This window comes from Macaca mulatta, chromosome 19 (assembly GCF_049350105.2).
Source record: "Macaca mulatta isolate MMU2019108-1 chromosome 19, T2T-MMU8v2.0, whole genome shotgun sequence".
In the NCBI taxonomy this organism is placed as follows: domain Eukaryota; kingdom Metazoa; phylum Chordata; class Mammalia; order Primates; family Cercopithecidae; genus Macaca; species Macaca mulatta.
In genome coordinates this window covers 12,214,656-12,229,585 of record NC_133424.1, presented here as the reverse complement: position 1 = coordinate 12,229,585, position 14,930 = coordinate 12,214,656, and the positions used below count along the sequence as shown (strand labels likewise).

The 14,930-nt window shown below is 57.1% G+C and overlaps 1 protein-coding gene across 5 annotated transcripts in view; it reads left to right on the top strand.

Annotated features, from left to right (window-relative positions):
- ZNF653 (zinc finger protein 653) overlaps positions 1 to 12,640 on the top strand; it is a 35,890-nt gene extending 23,250 nt beyond the window's left edge. For all 5 annotated transcript variants that reach the window (XM_001106309.4, XM_015122960.3, XM_077977720.1 and 2 more), the window contains 7 exons: positions 136 to 351; positions 7,880 to 8,491; positions 8,625 to 8,796; positions 8,903 to 9,014; positions 10,012 to 10,126; positions 11,932 to 12,031; positions 12,210 to 12,640. In XM_001106309.4, the coding sequence (XP_001106309.2) occupies positions 136 to 351; positions 7,880 to 8,491; positions 8,625 to 8,796; positions 8,903 to 9,014; positions 10,012 to 10,126; positions 11,932 to 12,031; positions 12,210 to 12,387 (1,505 nt within the window). In that variant the 3' untranslated portion in view covers positions 12,388 to 12,640. The remainder of the gene's footprint in view (positions 1 to 135; positions 352 to 7,879; positions 8,492 to 8,624; positions 8,797 to 8,902; positions 9,015 to 10,011; positions 10,127 to 11,931; positions 12,032 to 12,209) is intronic.
- The last annotated feature ends 2,290 nt before the right edge of the window (positions 12,641 to 14,930 follow it).

The window sequence follows — 14,930 nt, the reverse complement described above, 5'->3', positions numbered from 1 at the left end:
TGGGTGCAGGCCTGGATGGCACTCAGGAGGGCCTCCCAACCCATGGGACCCATAAGGCCCCAGTGGTTCAGGCAGCCGTGTCACCATGGGCTGAGCCCCGTCCCTTACACCCACCCCTCGGCCCTGTGTCCACAGGACGGCGACGCAACGTGAACTGCCTGAAGAACGTGGTGATCTGGTATGAGGACCACAAGCACCGCTGCCCGTACGAGCCGCACCTGGTGGAGCTAGACCCCACTTTCGGCCTGTACACCACGGCCGTGTGGCAGTGCGAAGCTGGCCACCGCTACTTCCAGGACCTGCACTCGCCCCTGAAGCCCCTCAGTGACTCAGACCCAGACAGTGACAAAGGTGGGTCTGTGGGGCGAGGGCACATCGGGGGCCGCCCATGTCTGGGGGCTTCTTACTAGCCCTAGGCTAGCATCACAAACAGAATAGTGGCCACAGTGGCTCTGGCTCTGGCAGTGGGACAGAGCAGGGACACGGTGGGCCAGGCCGAGCCCTTCGTGGCCTTGCCCTCTGAGTCCTTACAGAGCCCAAACGGGGAGGCAGTTCCTCTTGACGGAGCAGTTTGCCCATCTGTGCCCAAGGCCAGTCCCGAGCAGGGCTGGCTGAGGGCCCAGGAGCCCTGGCTTGGCAGCTGGGGCGGGGGCAGGCCTGCTGGGGCAGGGCTCGGCCCCCACGGTGAAACGGCCGCCTAAACCACCCAGGCCTTATGGCTCCATAGGCTGTGATGCTCTCCTGAGCCCTGGCTAAGCTGGCCGCTACCTCCTTTTTGATTTTCTCCGGCTCCCCGTTGCATTCTCTCACCTTCTGCCTTTCCAGGCTTTGCTTCTTGCCTTCCCCCTCCATTCTGTTCCCCTCCTGTTCCCCATTTCTCCTCCCTTGAGCTGCCTCTGTCTCCTTCCTTGATCTTTCATTTTCTTTGTCTCATCCTCCTTCCCTCTCTTTCTCTTGTTTCCTTCCGTCCCCTTTCTCCTCCTCCATCCGCACCCTCACGGTCCCTGCCTCTCTCCTTCCCATCCCATGGGGCAGGCACTCAGTGAGGGAGGCCCAGTTGGCCCCGGTGAGTGGTAAGGGGGCTGCCGGCAGCCTCAGGGGTTTGGCATTGGCTGGAGAAGGAGTGTGGGGCACACTGCCAGGCGTCCTGTCAGGGCTGAGGGTGGGGCAGTCACCGGGGCTGAGCCTGCGCTGGCTGGCATCTCGGAGCAGGTGGCATCCCAGCTGGCCAAGGGGAAGCCGGGGGCGAGAGGTGTTCCGGGTGGGCACCCTCGCCAACGACCGTCCCACCAAGTGTTGGACAGGCTCCCAGCGTGCAGTGGCCCCTCGGCTGCCCCGTCCCATGATCTGGGACCTGCCTTCCGCCCTCCTCTGCCTTTTACTGCCCTCCTCACTGTATGCCACTCCTGGCCCTGCCCAGAGCCACCATGAATCTTCCGCATGGCCTTGTTATCAGCCCCACTTGGCAGTCAAGGAACCCCAAGCCCCAGGAGTGGTCTGACTGACCCATTTGGTGATGGGTCAGGCTGGGGTGTGGGTGGTGCCCAGAGCAGCTTACTTATGCCCCAACTCACTCTTGCCGTCCAGGCTGGAGTGCAATGGCATGATCTCGGCTCACTGCAACCTCCAACCCTCAGGTTCTACCGATTCCCCTTCCTCAGCTTCCCGAGTAGCTGTGATTACAGGCACCTGCTACCACACCCAGCTAATTTTTGTATTTTTAGTAGACATGGGGTTTCACCATGTTGGCCAGGCTGGTCTCAGACTCCTGACCTCAGGTGATCCACCCACCTTGGCCTCCCAAAGTTCTGGGATTACAGGCATGAGCCACTGTACCCAGCCTTATTTTATTTTATTTTTTTTGAGACAGAGTCTCTCTCTGTCACCCAAGCTGGAGTGCAGTGGTGAGATCTTGGCTCACTGTAACCTCTGCCTCCCGGGTTCAAGCAGTTCTCTCACCTCAGCCTCCCCAGTAGCTGGGATTACAGGCGTGAGCCACCATGCCCAGCTAATTTTTGTATTTTTAGTAGAGATGGATTTTCACCGCTTTGGCAGTGCTGGTCTTGAACTCCCGGCCTCAAGTGATCCCCCTGCCTTGGCCTCCCTTAGTGCTGGGATTACTGGTGTGAGCCACTGTACCTGGCTAATTTTTTATTTTTATTTACTTTTTTAGAGACAGGGTCTCACTCTGTTGCCCAGGCTGGAGTGCAGTGGTGCAATCATAGCTCACTGCAGCCTCCAACTCCTGGGCTCAAGTGATCCTCCCACCCTGGCCTCCTGAGTAGCTGGTAACACAGGCACACACCACCACAGCCAGCTAATTTTTAAATTTTTTGTAGAGACGGGATCTCACTGTGTTGCCCAGGCTGGTCTCAAACTCCTGGGATCTAGTAATCTTCCTACCTTGGCCTCCCAAAGTGCTGGGATTACAGGCATATGCCACTGTGCCTTGCCCATGGCTATTTCCGTTGGTGCTGTCATTACCTGGGGAGAAGTCTGGGGTCAGCCAGACTTAGCAGATGCTGCAGTCAGGTGGACCCAGACGCTTGTTCTGGCCCTTCCCTCCGCTCATTAAGCAACTGCCCCCTCCTTCAGGATGGTGCCGGGGGTTTGCCCACCCTGCAGAATACAGGACAAGGGAAAATGATTTAAAAAGAGGGGCTGATCCTCCTTATCCCCAACCCTGCTGCCACCCCAGGTCCATCAAGAGTGGGCATCTCACTGCCCTGAATGGCACTGAGATAATAGGAAACTTACAGAGTGCCTACTTTGAGTCTCCTGCTGTCCTAAGCCCTTATACATATTTACTCACTAAAGACCCAAAACAAAGGCTGGGCGCAGTGGCTCACACCTGTAATCTCAGCACTTTGGTTTTATTTTGTTTTGTTTTTGAGACAAAGTCTCACTCTGTTGCCCAGGCTGGAGTGCAATGGGGCAGTCTCGGCTCACTGCAAGCTCCGCCTCCCAGGTTCAAGCGATTCTCCTGCCTCAGCCTCCTGAGTAGCTGGGACTACAGGCATGCGCCACCACTCCCAGGTAATTTTTGTATTTTTAGTAGAGGCAGGGTTTCACCACGTTGGCCAGGATGGTCTCGATCTCTTGACCTTGTGATCTGCCTGCCTTGGCCTCCCAAAGTGCTGGGATTACAGGCGTGAGCCACCACACCCAGCCAATCTCAGCACTTTGGGAGGCCGGGCAGGTGGATCACTTGAGCCCAGGAGATCAAGACCAGCCTGGCCAACATGGTGAAACCCCATTTCTACTAAAAATACACAAATGAGCTGGGCATGGTGGCGCAAGCCTGCAGTCCTAGCTACTTGGGAGGGTGAGGCAGAAGAATCACTGAAACCCAGGAGGCGGAGGTTGCAGTGAGCCAAGATCATGCCACTGCATTCCAGCCTAGGCAACAGAGCAAGACTCTGTCTAAAACAAACAAACAAAAACAACCAAAACACTCCCAAGGGCCAGGTACAGTGGCTCACACCTGTAATGCCAGCCCAGCACTTTGGGAGGCCAAGGCAGATGGATCACTTGAGGCTAGAAGTTCAAGACCAGCCTGGGCAACATGGCAAAACCCAGTCTCTACTAAAAATACAAAAAATTAGACAGGTGTGGTGGTGCATGCCTGTACTTCCAGCTACTTGGGAGGCAGAAGCATGAAAATCACTTGAACCCGGGAGGCAGAGGCTGCAATGAGCCAAGATCGGGGAATGAAGATTCATTCATTTATTGGAACGAACCCTCACTGCGCACCAGGCAACCTTCTCAGCACGGCGGGCTCTGCACAGGGACCCCACAGCCTTACAGAGTTTACATTCTTGAGGGGAAGCGGATTGTAAGCAGGATAAACCAATAAAAATATAGAGCATAGGCCAGGCACAGTGGCTCAAGCCTGTAATCGCAGTGCTTTGGGAAGCCAAGTTAGGATTGCTTGAGGCCAGGACTTAGAGAACAGCCTGGGCAACATAGTGAGACCCCATCTCTAGCAATAAATAAAAAAGTTAGCTGGGCATGGTGGTGCACCTCTCCCAGTGCTTTAGGAGGCTGAAGCAGGAGGATTGCTTGAGCCTAGGAGCCCGAGGCTGCAGTGAGCTATGACTGTGCCACTGCATTCCAGCCTAGGTGACAGAGGGAGACACTGTCTCAAGAAAAAATAAATTAATTACAATATAGGCCGGGGGTGGTGGCTCACACCTGTAATCCCAGCACTTTGGGAGGCTGAGGCGAGTGGATCACTTGAGGTCAGGAGTTTGAGACCAGCCTGTCCAATATGGTGAAACATCGTCTCTACTAAAAATGTAAAAATTGGCGGGGCATGGTCAGGCATGCCTGTAATCCCAGCTACTCAAGAGACTGAGGCAGGAGAATCACTTGAACCAGGGAGGTGGAGGTTGCAGTGAGCTGAGATTGCACCATTGCACTCCAGCCTGGTGACAAGAGTGAAACTCCATCTCAAAAATAAAATAAAATATAGAGTGCACTGTAAGGTGGTACGTGCTTTGGGAAAAAATAAAGGAGGGAAAAAGGAACTATTTGAGGCAGAATGGTCAGGAAATTCCCCCGGAAAAAATACCCTTTAATGAAGGGTCTGATGGAGGGGAAGGAGGAGCCCTCTCAGATGTCAGACAGAAGAGGATTCAAGCCGGCCAGGCGCAGTGGCTCACGTCTGCAATCCCAGCAGTTTGAGAGGCCGAGGCAGGCAGATCACGAGGTCAGGAGATCGAGGCCATCCTGGCTAATGCGGTAAAACCCCGTCTTTACTAAAAATAAAAAAAATTAGCCGGGCGTGGTGGTAGGCGCCTGTGGTCCCAGCTACTTGTGAGGCTGAGGCAGGAGAATGGCATGAACCCAGGAGGCAGAGCTTGCAGTGAGCCGAGATTGCGCCACTGCACTCCAGCCTGGGTGACAGAGCAAGACTCCATCTCAAAAAAAAAGAAGATTCAAGCCGAGGGAATGGCAGGTGCAAAGGCCTTGAGACAGGAACTTATCTAGTGTCTCCAAGGACATTAGGAGAGGAGGCGAGGGCAGAAAGTGATGGAACACCTCCTGAAACAGACACACCCCCGCTCTTATGACCTGGCACAGTAGTTTGTTTCCCACACACAAAGCCTGGTGCTTCCATCCTGCAGACTGCCTTTCATCCGTGGACCCAGGTTCTTTCCTTCCTATGGCTCCAGCCTCCTTCTGGATCCTGGCTGGCAGGTGGGGAGAAAAGTGGAGGCTCAACCTTGGGAGCACCTGTTCACTTGCATTCCATTGCCACACGGCCACACCTACCCGCAAGGGATGCTGGGAAGTGTAGTCAGTGCTGGTGCCAGGAACAGAGGGATTTAGTGAGCAGCTAACCTGCCTTTTTCACAGGAGGTAAAGAGCAGGTTCTCAGGAGCCGGGGACCCAACAGAAGGGACTGCCCTGGCCCTGGCAGGAGGCTGGTGGGGTCACGACTAGCATCTGCAGGGGAAGTGGGAGAAGCAGTCAGGCTGCAGGTGGATGTAGTTTGGATGCAGCACCAACAGGTTTTGCTGACAGATTGGAAGTGGGTGTGAGAGAGAAGTCAAGAAGAGCCCCAGGACTTTGGCCTGAGCCACTGGAGAGACTGAGCTGCCATCCGCTGAGTCATGGACACCCGTGAGCAATGCAGGCCTTGTGGGAGGGAAGATACAGAGCTCAGTGTTGCAGATCTGAGTTTGAGATGCCTGTGAGACCCTCTTAGGGGGCCAGTGAGATGGAAGAATCTGGAGCTCGACATGGAGGTCTAGGCAGAAGCTGCACATGGAGTCACCAGGCCCTGGGTGGTTGTAGTGATAATAAGAATACATACTTAGCCAGGCGCGGTGGCTCATGCCTCTAATCCCAGCACTTTGGGAGGCCGAGGCAGGCAGATCACCTGAGGTCAGGAGTTCCAGACCAGCCTGGCCAACATGATAAAACACCGTCTCTGCTAAAAATACCAAAAAAAAAAAAAAAAATTAGCCTGGTGTGGTGGCGCATGCCTATGGTCCCAGCTACTCTGGAGGCTGAGGCAGGAGAATCACTTAAACCCGGGAGGCGGAGGCTGCAGTGAGCCGAGATTGCACCACTTCACTACAGCTTACACAACAGAGCAAAGCTCTGTCTCAAAAAAAACAAACAACAACAACAACAACAAAAACTTTGGCTGTCGCTGAGTTGAATCCTTTATAATAAAGCTGCAGTCATAGGTAGAGCCATTTTCTGAGTTCTGTGAGTTGTTCTAACAAATTATCAAACCTGAGGATAGAGTCATAGAAACCCCCCATTTATAGCCCATTGGTCAGACATACAGGGTAGCCCAGGACTTGCAGCTGACATCTGAAGTCAGGCGGTCTTGTGGGACTGAGCCTTTAACTTGGAGGATTTGACGCCCACTCCAGGAAGATAATGTCAGATTGGATTGAATTATTGGACATTCAGTTGGCATCAAGAATCGGAGGGTGGCCTTTAACCCCATCAGCCTGGGCAAGCCTGGGGGTAAGGTGAGCACTGAGGAGAGGCCCCGGGCCGAGCCTTCCAGGCCTGCAAGAACCAAATAAACTTGGAAGGAGCCACAGGAAGGGCCCAAGACACCAGAGTGTGGGTCTGAGGGCTGAGAGAGGAGTGTGCCCTGGAGTAGGGGTAGTCAGCTGGGTCAGTCATCTTGGAACAGTTAGGGACAGTGGGGATTGAGAAGTGATTGCTGTTTTAGGCAGTGAGAGGGTTACTGTCCAGCCCCTGAAGAGCCCGCAACAAATACCAACCGCTGGCCGGGCATGTGGCTTACACCTGTAATCCCAACACTTTGGGAGGCTAAGGTGGGAGAATCACTGGACCCCAGGAGTTCAGGGCCAGCCTGGGTAGTGTAACAAGACCTGATCTCTACTTGGAAAAATCAGGGCCACACGAGGTGTCTCATGTCTGTAATTCCAGCACTTTGGGAGGTCCAGGTGGGCGGATCACCTGCAGTCAGAAGTTCGAGACCAGCCTGGCCAAAATGGGGAATCCCGTCTCTATCAAAAATACAAAAATTAGGCAGGTGTGGTGGTGCGTGCCTGTAATCCCAGCTACTTGGGAGGCTGAGGTAGGAGAATCACTTGAACCCAGGAGGCAGAGGTTGCAGTGAGCCAAGATCATGCCATTGCACTCAACCTGGGTGACAGAACAAAACTCTGTCTCAAAAAAAAAGGAAAGAAAAATTCAGGCCGGGCTCAGTGGCTCACGCCTGTAATCCCAGCACTTTGGGAGGCCGAGGTGGGCGAATCACAAGGTCAGGAGATCGAGACCATCCCAGCTAACAGGTGAAACCGCATCTCTACTAAAAATACAAAAAATTAGCCAGGCTTGGGGGCGGTCGCCTATAGTCCCAGCTACTCGGGAGGCTGAGGCAAGAGAATGGCGTGAACCTGGGAGGTAGAGCTTTCAGTGAGCCAAGATTGTGCCACTACACTCCAGCGCGGGTGGCAGAGCGAGACTCCATCTCAAAACAGAAAAAAATAAAAATTCAGCCAGGCACGGTGGCTCACGACTGTCATTCCATCACTTTTGGAGGTTGAGGTGGGCGGATGACTTGAGGTCAGGAGTTCAAGACCAGCCTGGCCAAAATGGTGAAACTCCGTCTCTACAAAAAATACAAAAATTAGCCAGGTGTGGTGGCGCACGCCTGTAGTCCCAACTACTTGGGAGGCTGAGGCAGGAGAATCACTAGAACTGGGATGCCAAGGTTGCAGTGAGCTGAGATTGCACCACTGCATTCCAGCCTGTGCGACAGAGTAAGACTCTGTCTCAAAAAAAAAAGAAAGAAAAGAGAAAAATAAAATAAAAACTAAATAAACAAATACCAGTGGCTGCAGCTATCATAACCATTCCCTTTCTTCTGTCCCCACAGTGGGCAATGGGCTGGTGGCCGGCAGCTCCGACTCTTCCAGCTCTGGCTCTGGCTCTGACTCTGAGGAGCCCCCTGAAGGCCAGCCAGTCAAGGCTGCAGCAGCGGCAGCGGCGGTGACGCCCACCAGCCCGGTGGGCAGCAGCGGGCTCATCACTCAGGAGGGCGTGCACATCCCCTTTGACGTCCACCATGTGGAGAGCCTGGCTGAGCAGGGTACCCCGCTGTGCCCCAACCCGGCAGGCAGTGGGCCCGAAGCCCTGGAGACGGTGGTGTGCGTGCCGGTGCCTGTGCAAGTGGGTGCGGGCCCCGGCGCCCTCTTTGAGAACATGCCGCAGGAGGCCCTGGGTGAGGTGGTGGCCAGCTGCCCCATGCCAGGCATGGTGCCCGGCTCACAGGTGATCATCATCGCGGGCCCTGGCTACGACGCTCTCACGGCTGAGGGCATTCACCTCAACATGGCAGCGGGCAGCAGTGCCCCCGGCGGTGGCCTGGGCGAGGAGGGGCCCTGTGCCATGATGGAGGGTGTGGCGGCCTACACCCAGACAGAGCCCGAGGGTAGCCAGCCTAGCACCACGGACGCCACTGCAGTAGCAGGCATCGAGACCAAGAAAGGTCTGGGGGAGCTGCCATGGCCTCTGGCCAGGGGTGGTTGGGCCTGGGAGGGGCCGGGTGAGGAGTGGCCCTTGAAGTGGGCACCTTGGCAGCCTTCGTCCCCTGCGGACACCACCCTGTGTCCACCCCGTAGAGAAGGAGGACCTATGCTTGCTCAAGAAGGAGGAGAAGGAGGAGCCAGTAGCCCCGGAACTGGCAACGACGGTGCCTGAAAGCGCAGAGCCCGAGGCAGAGGCAGACGGGGAGGAGCTGGACGGCAGCGATATGTCAGCCATCATCTACGAAATCCCCAAGGAGCCCGAAAAGTGGGTGCCAGGGTGGGCAAGGGTGAGGGCGAGGGCTAGGAGCGGCCCGCAGTCCCCCAGCCTGCCTGGTGTGGGAGCCCTGATGTCATGGCCCCTTCCCCTCCAGGAGGCGGCGGAGCAAGCGGTCGCGGGTGATGGACGCTGACGGCCTGCTGGAGATGTTCCACTGCCCATACGAGGGCTGCAGCCAAGTCTACGTGGCCCTCAGCAGCTTCCAGGTGAGGCCGCCACCCGGAGCAGCCTGGGCCAGGCCCATAAGGCCCAGGCCATGGCACCACCAGGGTGTCCTACCTCTAGTTTGTCCCTTGGAATTTGACGAGGTGCCTCTGAAGGCAAAGACAGGGACTTGTCACACCCCACACCTGGCGTGGGAGGATGCAACAAGAGGCCTTTGAATGTGCCATGCCATGCTTTGATTGAGCATGTGTTAAGCACCTAGTGCAAGCCAGGCCTGCAAGCTGGAGCCAGGGTTGCTCTAGTAAATTAAACAGGGAAAGAATAAAGGAATGAATCAACTGGGGCTGCCTGTTCCAGGCCCATGGGGGCTGACAGCCCTCAAATCCAATCCCAGTCCTGCCACTGGCCACCTGTAAGACCCTGGCCAAACCACTGAGCCTTGAACCTCAGTTTCCCCATCGATTAATTGGGCTAATAGCTGGGCCCTTCACAGAGTTGACAGATACCCCAGTCCAGAGCCTGGCATATAGTAGGTGTTCAATAAAACTGCCCTTGGCCGGGCATGGTGGCTCACACCTGTAATCCCAGCACTTTGGGAGGCTGAGGCGGGCAGATCACGAGGTCAGGAGATCGAGACCATCCTGGCTAACACAGTGAAACCCCGTCTCTACTGAAAAATACAAAAAGAAAAAATTAGCCGGTGTGGTGATAGGTGCCTGTAGTCCCAGCTACTCGGGAGGCTGAGGCAGGAGAATGGCATGAAACTGGGAGGTAGAGCTTGCAGTGTGCCGAGATTGCACCACTGCACTCCAGACTGGGCGACAGAGCAACGCTCCATCTCAAAAAATAAAAAAGAAAAGCTGCCTTTTAACCCCAGTTGTGCCCCTGGGAATCTCTGAGCTGGGCAAGGGTACACCTCTTCGCCTTCTCCTGGGGAGGCCAGCCCCAGCCTGCCTTCCAGCTGCCCTCATCTCTCCCCACCTCCCAGAGCCCCTTCCGTGGGCCTGTGGGACCCACTCCTGCCCGTCTCGTCCCCAGAACCACGTCAATCTTGTGCATCGGAAAGGAAAGACCAAAGTGTGCCCTCATCCTGGCTGTGGCAAGAAGTTCTATTTATCCAACCACCTGCGGCGGCACATGATCATCCATTCAGGTCAGGCCCTGGGCCAGCTGGCTGCATGAGCAGGGGACACAGGGACATGGGGCTGGGAGCCTGGGCCAGGGCTGGCGGGTCAAAGCCCAGTGCTGGGTCTCCAGGCACAGGGCTACACCCCAGGAGCTTCCTCCCTGTCCTCAGTAAGCTGTAACTATGTGAGCCACAGCGACAGGGACTGTTACCAATCAATCACAGGAATTGGGTGGGGCTGGCCTTCTTCCCTCCTATTCCCACAACCCCATGCTCATGAGCAGGTCTCATGCAAGACTTAGGGAGCAGCTGACACCGCCACTGCTCTTCCAGATTGGAACCTATAATAGCACCTGGGGCCACAGGCCAGACCAGTACCCACCCAAGCAGCAGCAGGAAGGAGAGCTGGGCAGAGAGGAGCAGCTGGCTTGGGACTGGGCTTCTGTTTCCACTTGCGGCAGAGATGCAGGTCTTTTGCCTGGGCTAGGGACCCAGTGGAGAGCCATGGTGCCTGTGTCCAGCGATAGGGCATGGCGCTGAGGGCCAGAGCTGCTGATATCACAGGAGATCAGAAGTTTGGGGTTTTTTTTTTCTTTATGTGTATATGGTTATTTTTTGCAATGGAGTCTTACTCTGTTGCCCAGGCGGGAATCTGATCTCAGCTCACTGCAGCCTCTGTCTCCCAGGTTCAAGCAATTCTTCTGCCCCAGCCTCCCAAGTATCTGGGATTACAGCGCCCACCACCACACCAGTCAATTTTTGTATATTTTTTTTAGTAGAGACGGGGTTTCGCCATGTTAGCCAGGCTGGTCTCCAACTCCTGCCCTCAGGCAATCTGCCCTCCTTGGCCTCCTAAAGTGCTGGGATTATAGGTGTGAGCCGCTGGGCAGAAGATTTCTTTTTTATGCAAAATCACCCAAAGTTCAAATATCGAGGACAAGACTGGGCACGGTGGTAATCCCAGCCCTTTGGGGGCCGAGGCGGGCAGATCACCTGAGGTCAGGAATTCGAGACCAGCCTGACCAACGTGGAGAAACCCCGTCTCTACTAAATATGCAAAATTGGCCGGGCGCGGTGGCTCAAGCCTGTAATCCCAGCACTTTGGGAGGCCCAGACGGGCGGATCACGAGGCCAGGAGATCAAGACCATCCTGGCTAACACAGTGAAACCCCGTCTCTACTAAAAAATACAAAAAATTAGCCGGGCGCGGTGGCAGGCGCCTGTAGTCCCAACTACTCGGGAGGCTGAGGCAGGAGAATGGCGTGAACCCGGGAGGCAGAGCTTGCAGTGAGCTGAGATCCGGCCACTGCACTCCAGCCTGGGCGGCAGAGCGAGACTCCGACTCAAAAAAAAAAAAAAAAAAAAAAAATATATATATATATATATATATATATATGCAAAATTAGTTGGGCATGGTGGGTGGCGCACGCCTGTAATCCCAGCTACTCGGGAAGCTGAGGCAGAAGAATGGCTTGAACCCGGGAGGCAGAGGTTGCCGAGACTGGGCCATTGCACTCCAGCCTGGGCAACAAGAACGAAACTCCATCTCAAAATACACATACACACACACACACACACACGACAAATTCAAACCCACGTTGGCTTGGCAGTTTGCACCCTATGCCCCTCAGGGACCCAAGTTCGATCTCAGCTCTGCTTGATTGCGTTTCTGGGCAATTGCGTGGGAAGGACGTAGGGTTCGGTCGGCCTGCACCTGCAGTCCTGGGAGATCCAAGGATACAGCCCGATGCTCCTTCTAGCATCACAGTCTGCAGCACATCAGAGACACCCCATAGCCCACCGTCCTCAGCCTCGGTCCCCACCTCCCCCAGGTGTCCGTGAATTCACCTGCGAGACCTGCGGCAAGTCCTTCAAGAGGAAGAACCACCTGGAGGTACATCGGCGCACGCACACCGGCGAGACTCCCCTGCAGTGAGTGACAGGCCGCCCCGTGCCGCTAGAGGATTGGGTGGGGAGGGGATCCCAGCAGGTCCCAGGGGCGGCTTCGCCCCCACACAGTGCCTGGGCCCAGTTCCACCTGCGCTCGGCCTTGTAGGGCCCCGCCCCGCCCACTCTGATCCCGCCCCGTGCCACCACGGGCTCCTGGCAGGTGCGAGATCTGTGGCTACCAGTGCCGGCAGCGGGCGTCCCTCAACTGGCACATGAAGAAGCACACTGCGGAGGTGCAGTATAACTTCACGTGTGATCGCTGCGGGAAGCGCTTTGAGAAGCTGGACAGCGTCAAGTTCCACACGCTCAAAAGCCACCCGGATCACAAGCCCACCTGACCCACCTGACGACTGACCACCCCTATTTATTCGTCCGCTCGGACACCACTCCCGGGCTTGCTGTGGCCTGGACAGCTGCGAGGGCCGCCCGGACCGCGGGCCGGAAGGAGGCGCCCCCGCCCCGCCCCAGGGCTGGGCCCCCTGGGCAGGTTCCCCACCCCGCCCCACCGCATCCTTTTCGGAGCTGGTACCTGGGGCTGCATTACTGGAACTGTCAAGAGAGCAGAGTGAGATTAAAGAGCGAGAAAGGAGATGCCCTTCCCCTAGGCCTGAATGATTTGGGGTGCCAGGTCCCTCTCTGTCTCCAGCCTACTTGATCCCTTCCTGAGCGAGGCCGGAAACGAGGGATGTCCCTGGGCCCGGCAGCCCCGCACAGCCCCTGCTCCCACAGGATGGGGTGGGACTTGGGGGTCTGGGGTCTCTGGGCATCTCCCAGAACTCAGGACCCTAATGCCCACTCCTCCTCTTTTATGGAGCACCCATGTCCCACCTTCAGTGAGCTTCCGGGATGAGATGGGGAGGTGTTCAGTAAACCCCTAAAATGAGAAACATCTGCAGCTAGCGACAAGCACCATGCAAAAGAGAGAGTGATGCGTTGTTTTCTGGGGATGCTGTTTAGGTCGGTGGTCAGGGAGGGCCTTTGAGGAGGTGGCATTTGCGCATAGGCCAGAATGACAAAGATCTATCCTTGAAGAAAGCTGGGGGAGGAAATTCTCAGGCCAGAGGAACAGCCAGTGCCAAAGCCCCGAGGTAGAACCAGCTCGGCGTGTTCCTAAAACAGGAAGCCGCGGGGGGAAGGGGAGTTGGCGGCGGCTGCCCTGGCCCCATTTCCCGGAGGAGGATGCTGAGGCCGCCGCCTCCTGCGGGCCGCTAGAGAGAGGGGCGGGGATCGAGGCGCGTCCGCTAGGTGGCGTGCGAGGCGCGTAGGCTCCGGTGGCCGCAGCCACGTGACCCTGGGGACCGCAGCCGCGAGCTCAGGCACGTGCCCAGGGGAGCCCTGTGGCGCCACGCGCAGATTGGCCCCGCCGGCTCCTCACCAGCTCGGGGGATGGGGCGGGGCCCCAGCTACGCCTCAGTTTCTGCTGCGGACCGGGGGGCTACCCCAGCCGGGGACAGAAGAATCGGCGAGGATGAGCGAGTCCGGCCGCTGGGGCCGCCCCCGCGAGCTCCCTCCCAGCTGAGGCAGGTCCCCTCCACTCTCCCCGCACAGCCGGAGCCGGCAGGTTTCCATGGGAACCGCAGCGGGGTCCGCGCGCCCAGGAGCAGCCCCCCTTCTAGCACAGCTTCCGATGACGGAAACCGGGAGGAGCATGGGGTGGGGAACAGACCATCGGTTGGGGCCCCTAGCGTCCGCAGTCAGGTCGCCCCGGCGAGCCCATGAGGGGCCACTCGGGGACCCGCACCGCCACCGCCCCTATTGCGCGGGTCACAGCGATTGGCCTGCCCTCCCCAGGCGCGGCAGCATCCTCTGGTGCGCGCGCTCCCATTGGCTTGATCTCTAGGGCATCTTCCAGTAATTGGTTATCTCAAGGGCCGCCCCTGATTGGGCAAATTAGGCTCTCCTCGCTGGTGGCGCTCTCTGACAGTCTGGAGCCTAAAGGGCGTGCAGGAACGACGATAGGGTGGGGACTGCCACTCTCCAGTTAGGGGGTCCGGGCTACCTTGCTGGCAGCGCCCTCGACCGAACTGTCGGATTGCTGTCTGTGGTGCTGAAGCCTCACGCCCCGGCGACCCCGCCCCAATGTGTGCTAGTTCCCGTGCCCCGACGTAAACATGCACCTGCGCCCGCGCACCAAAGGAGGCTGCGCCAGCCCCAACGCCTTAGAGAGAGGCCAGGTTTCCCCTAGCAGAGAGCGAGCATGACTCCACTGTCAGGAGGACCAATCAGGAGCCCAGAAAGCCAGGACATTTATGTGGCAGATCCACCCACCCCAGTTTTGTGGGGTCCGAGAAGGATCCGTGGTTTCCCGGAGCTGCATGGCTCCAGCGATGATTGTCCAGAACACTGAGCCCCAAACCTTTTCACCCCCTTCGGAGCAGTGCGGAGTTCCCTTGCACTGGGGAGTGCTAGTCCTTACCTTTTGAACCCTAGAAGGACCCAGATCACTCAAAACCAACAGCGTCCCTGTCTCCTTCTGCAGAAGACTAGGGCCACAGTAGCCACCCTCCCCCGTGGTCTTGAGGTGGTCTACACCTCGTGCCTCCAAATCTGGGGACCCAGACCTCTGCCTACTAAAATATTGGTTCCTGGTCCCTTTCCAGTCCCCCCGGTTGACAGCACCTCTGGAAGGTCGCATATTCAGGCCACTAATACCTCCTCGTTCTCTTGGCTCCTCCAGCTCTAGGAGCTGGACGGAGGAAGGGAGCCCGTCTCCTGGCCCGAAAGCCAGCCCAAGAAGGGGTGCCAAGGTAGGAAACAAGGGCCTCGAGGGAAGGAGGGCCCGAATCTGGCAACCCAAGCACCTAGGATGCGCTTTTTGGGGGATTCAGAGTCCCTACCAGCGCGCGCTCACTTCCACCTGCCGCGCCGTCGGGAGCCGCGA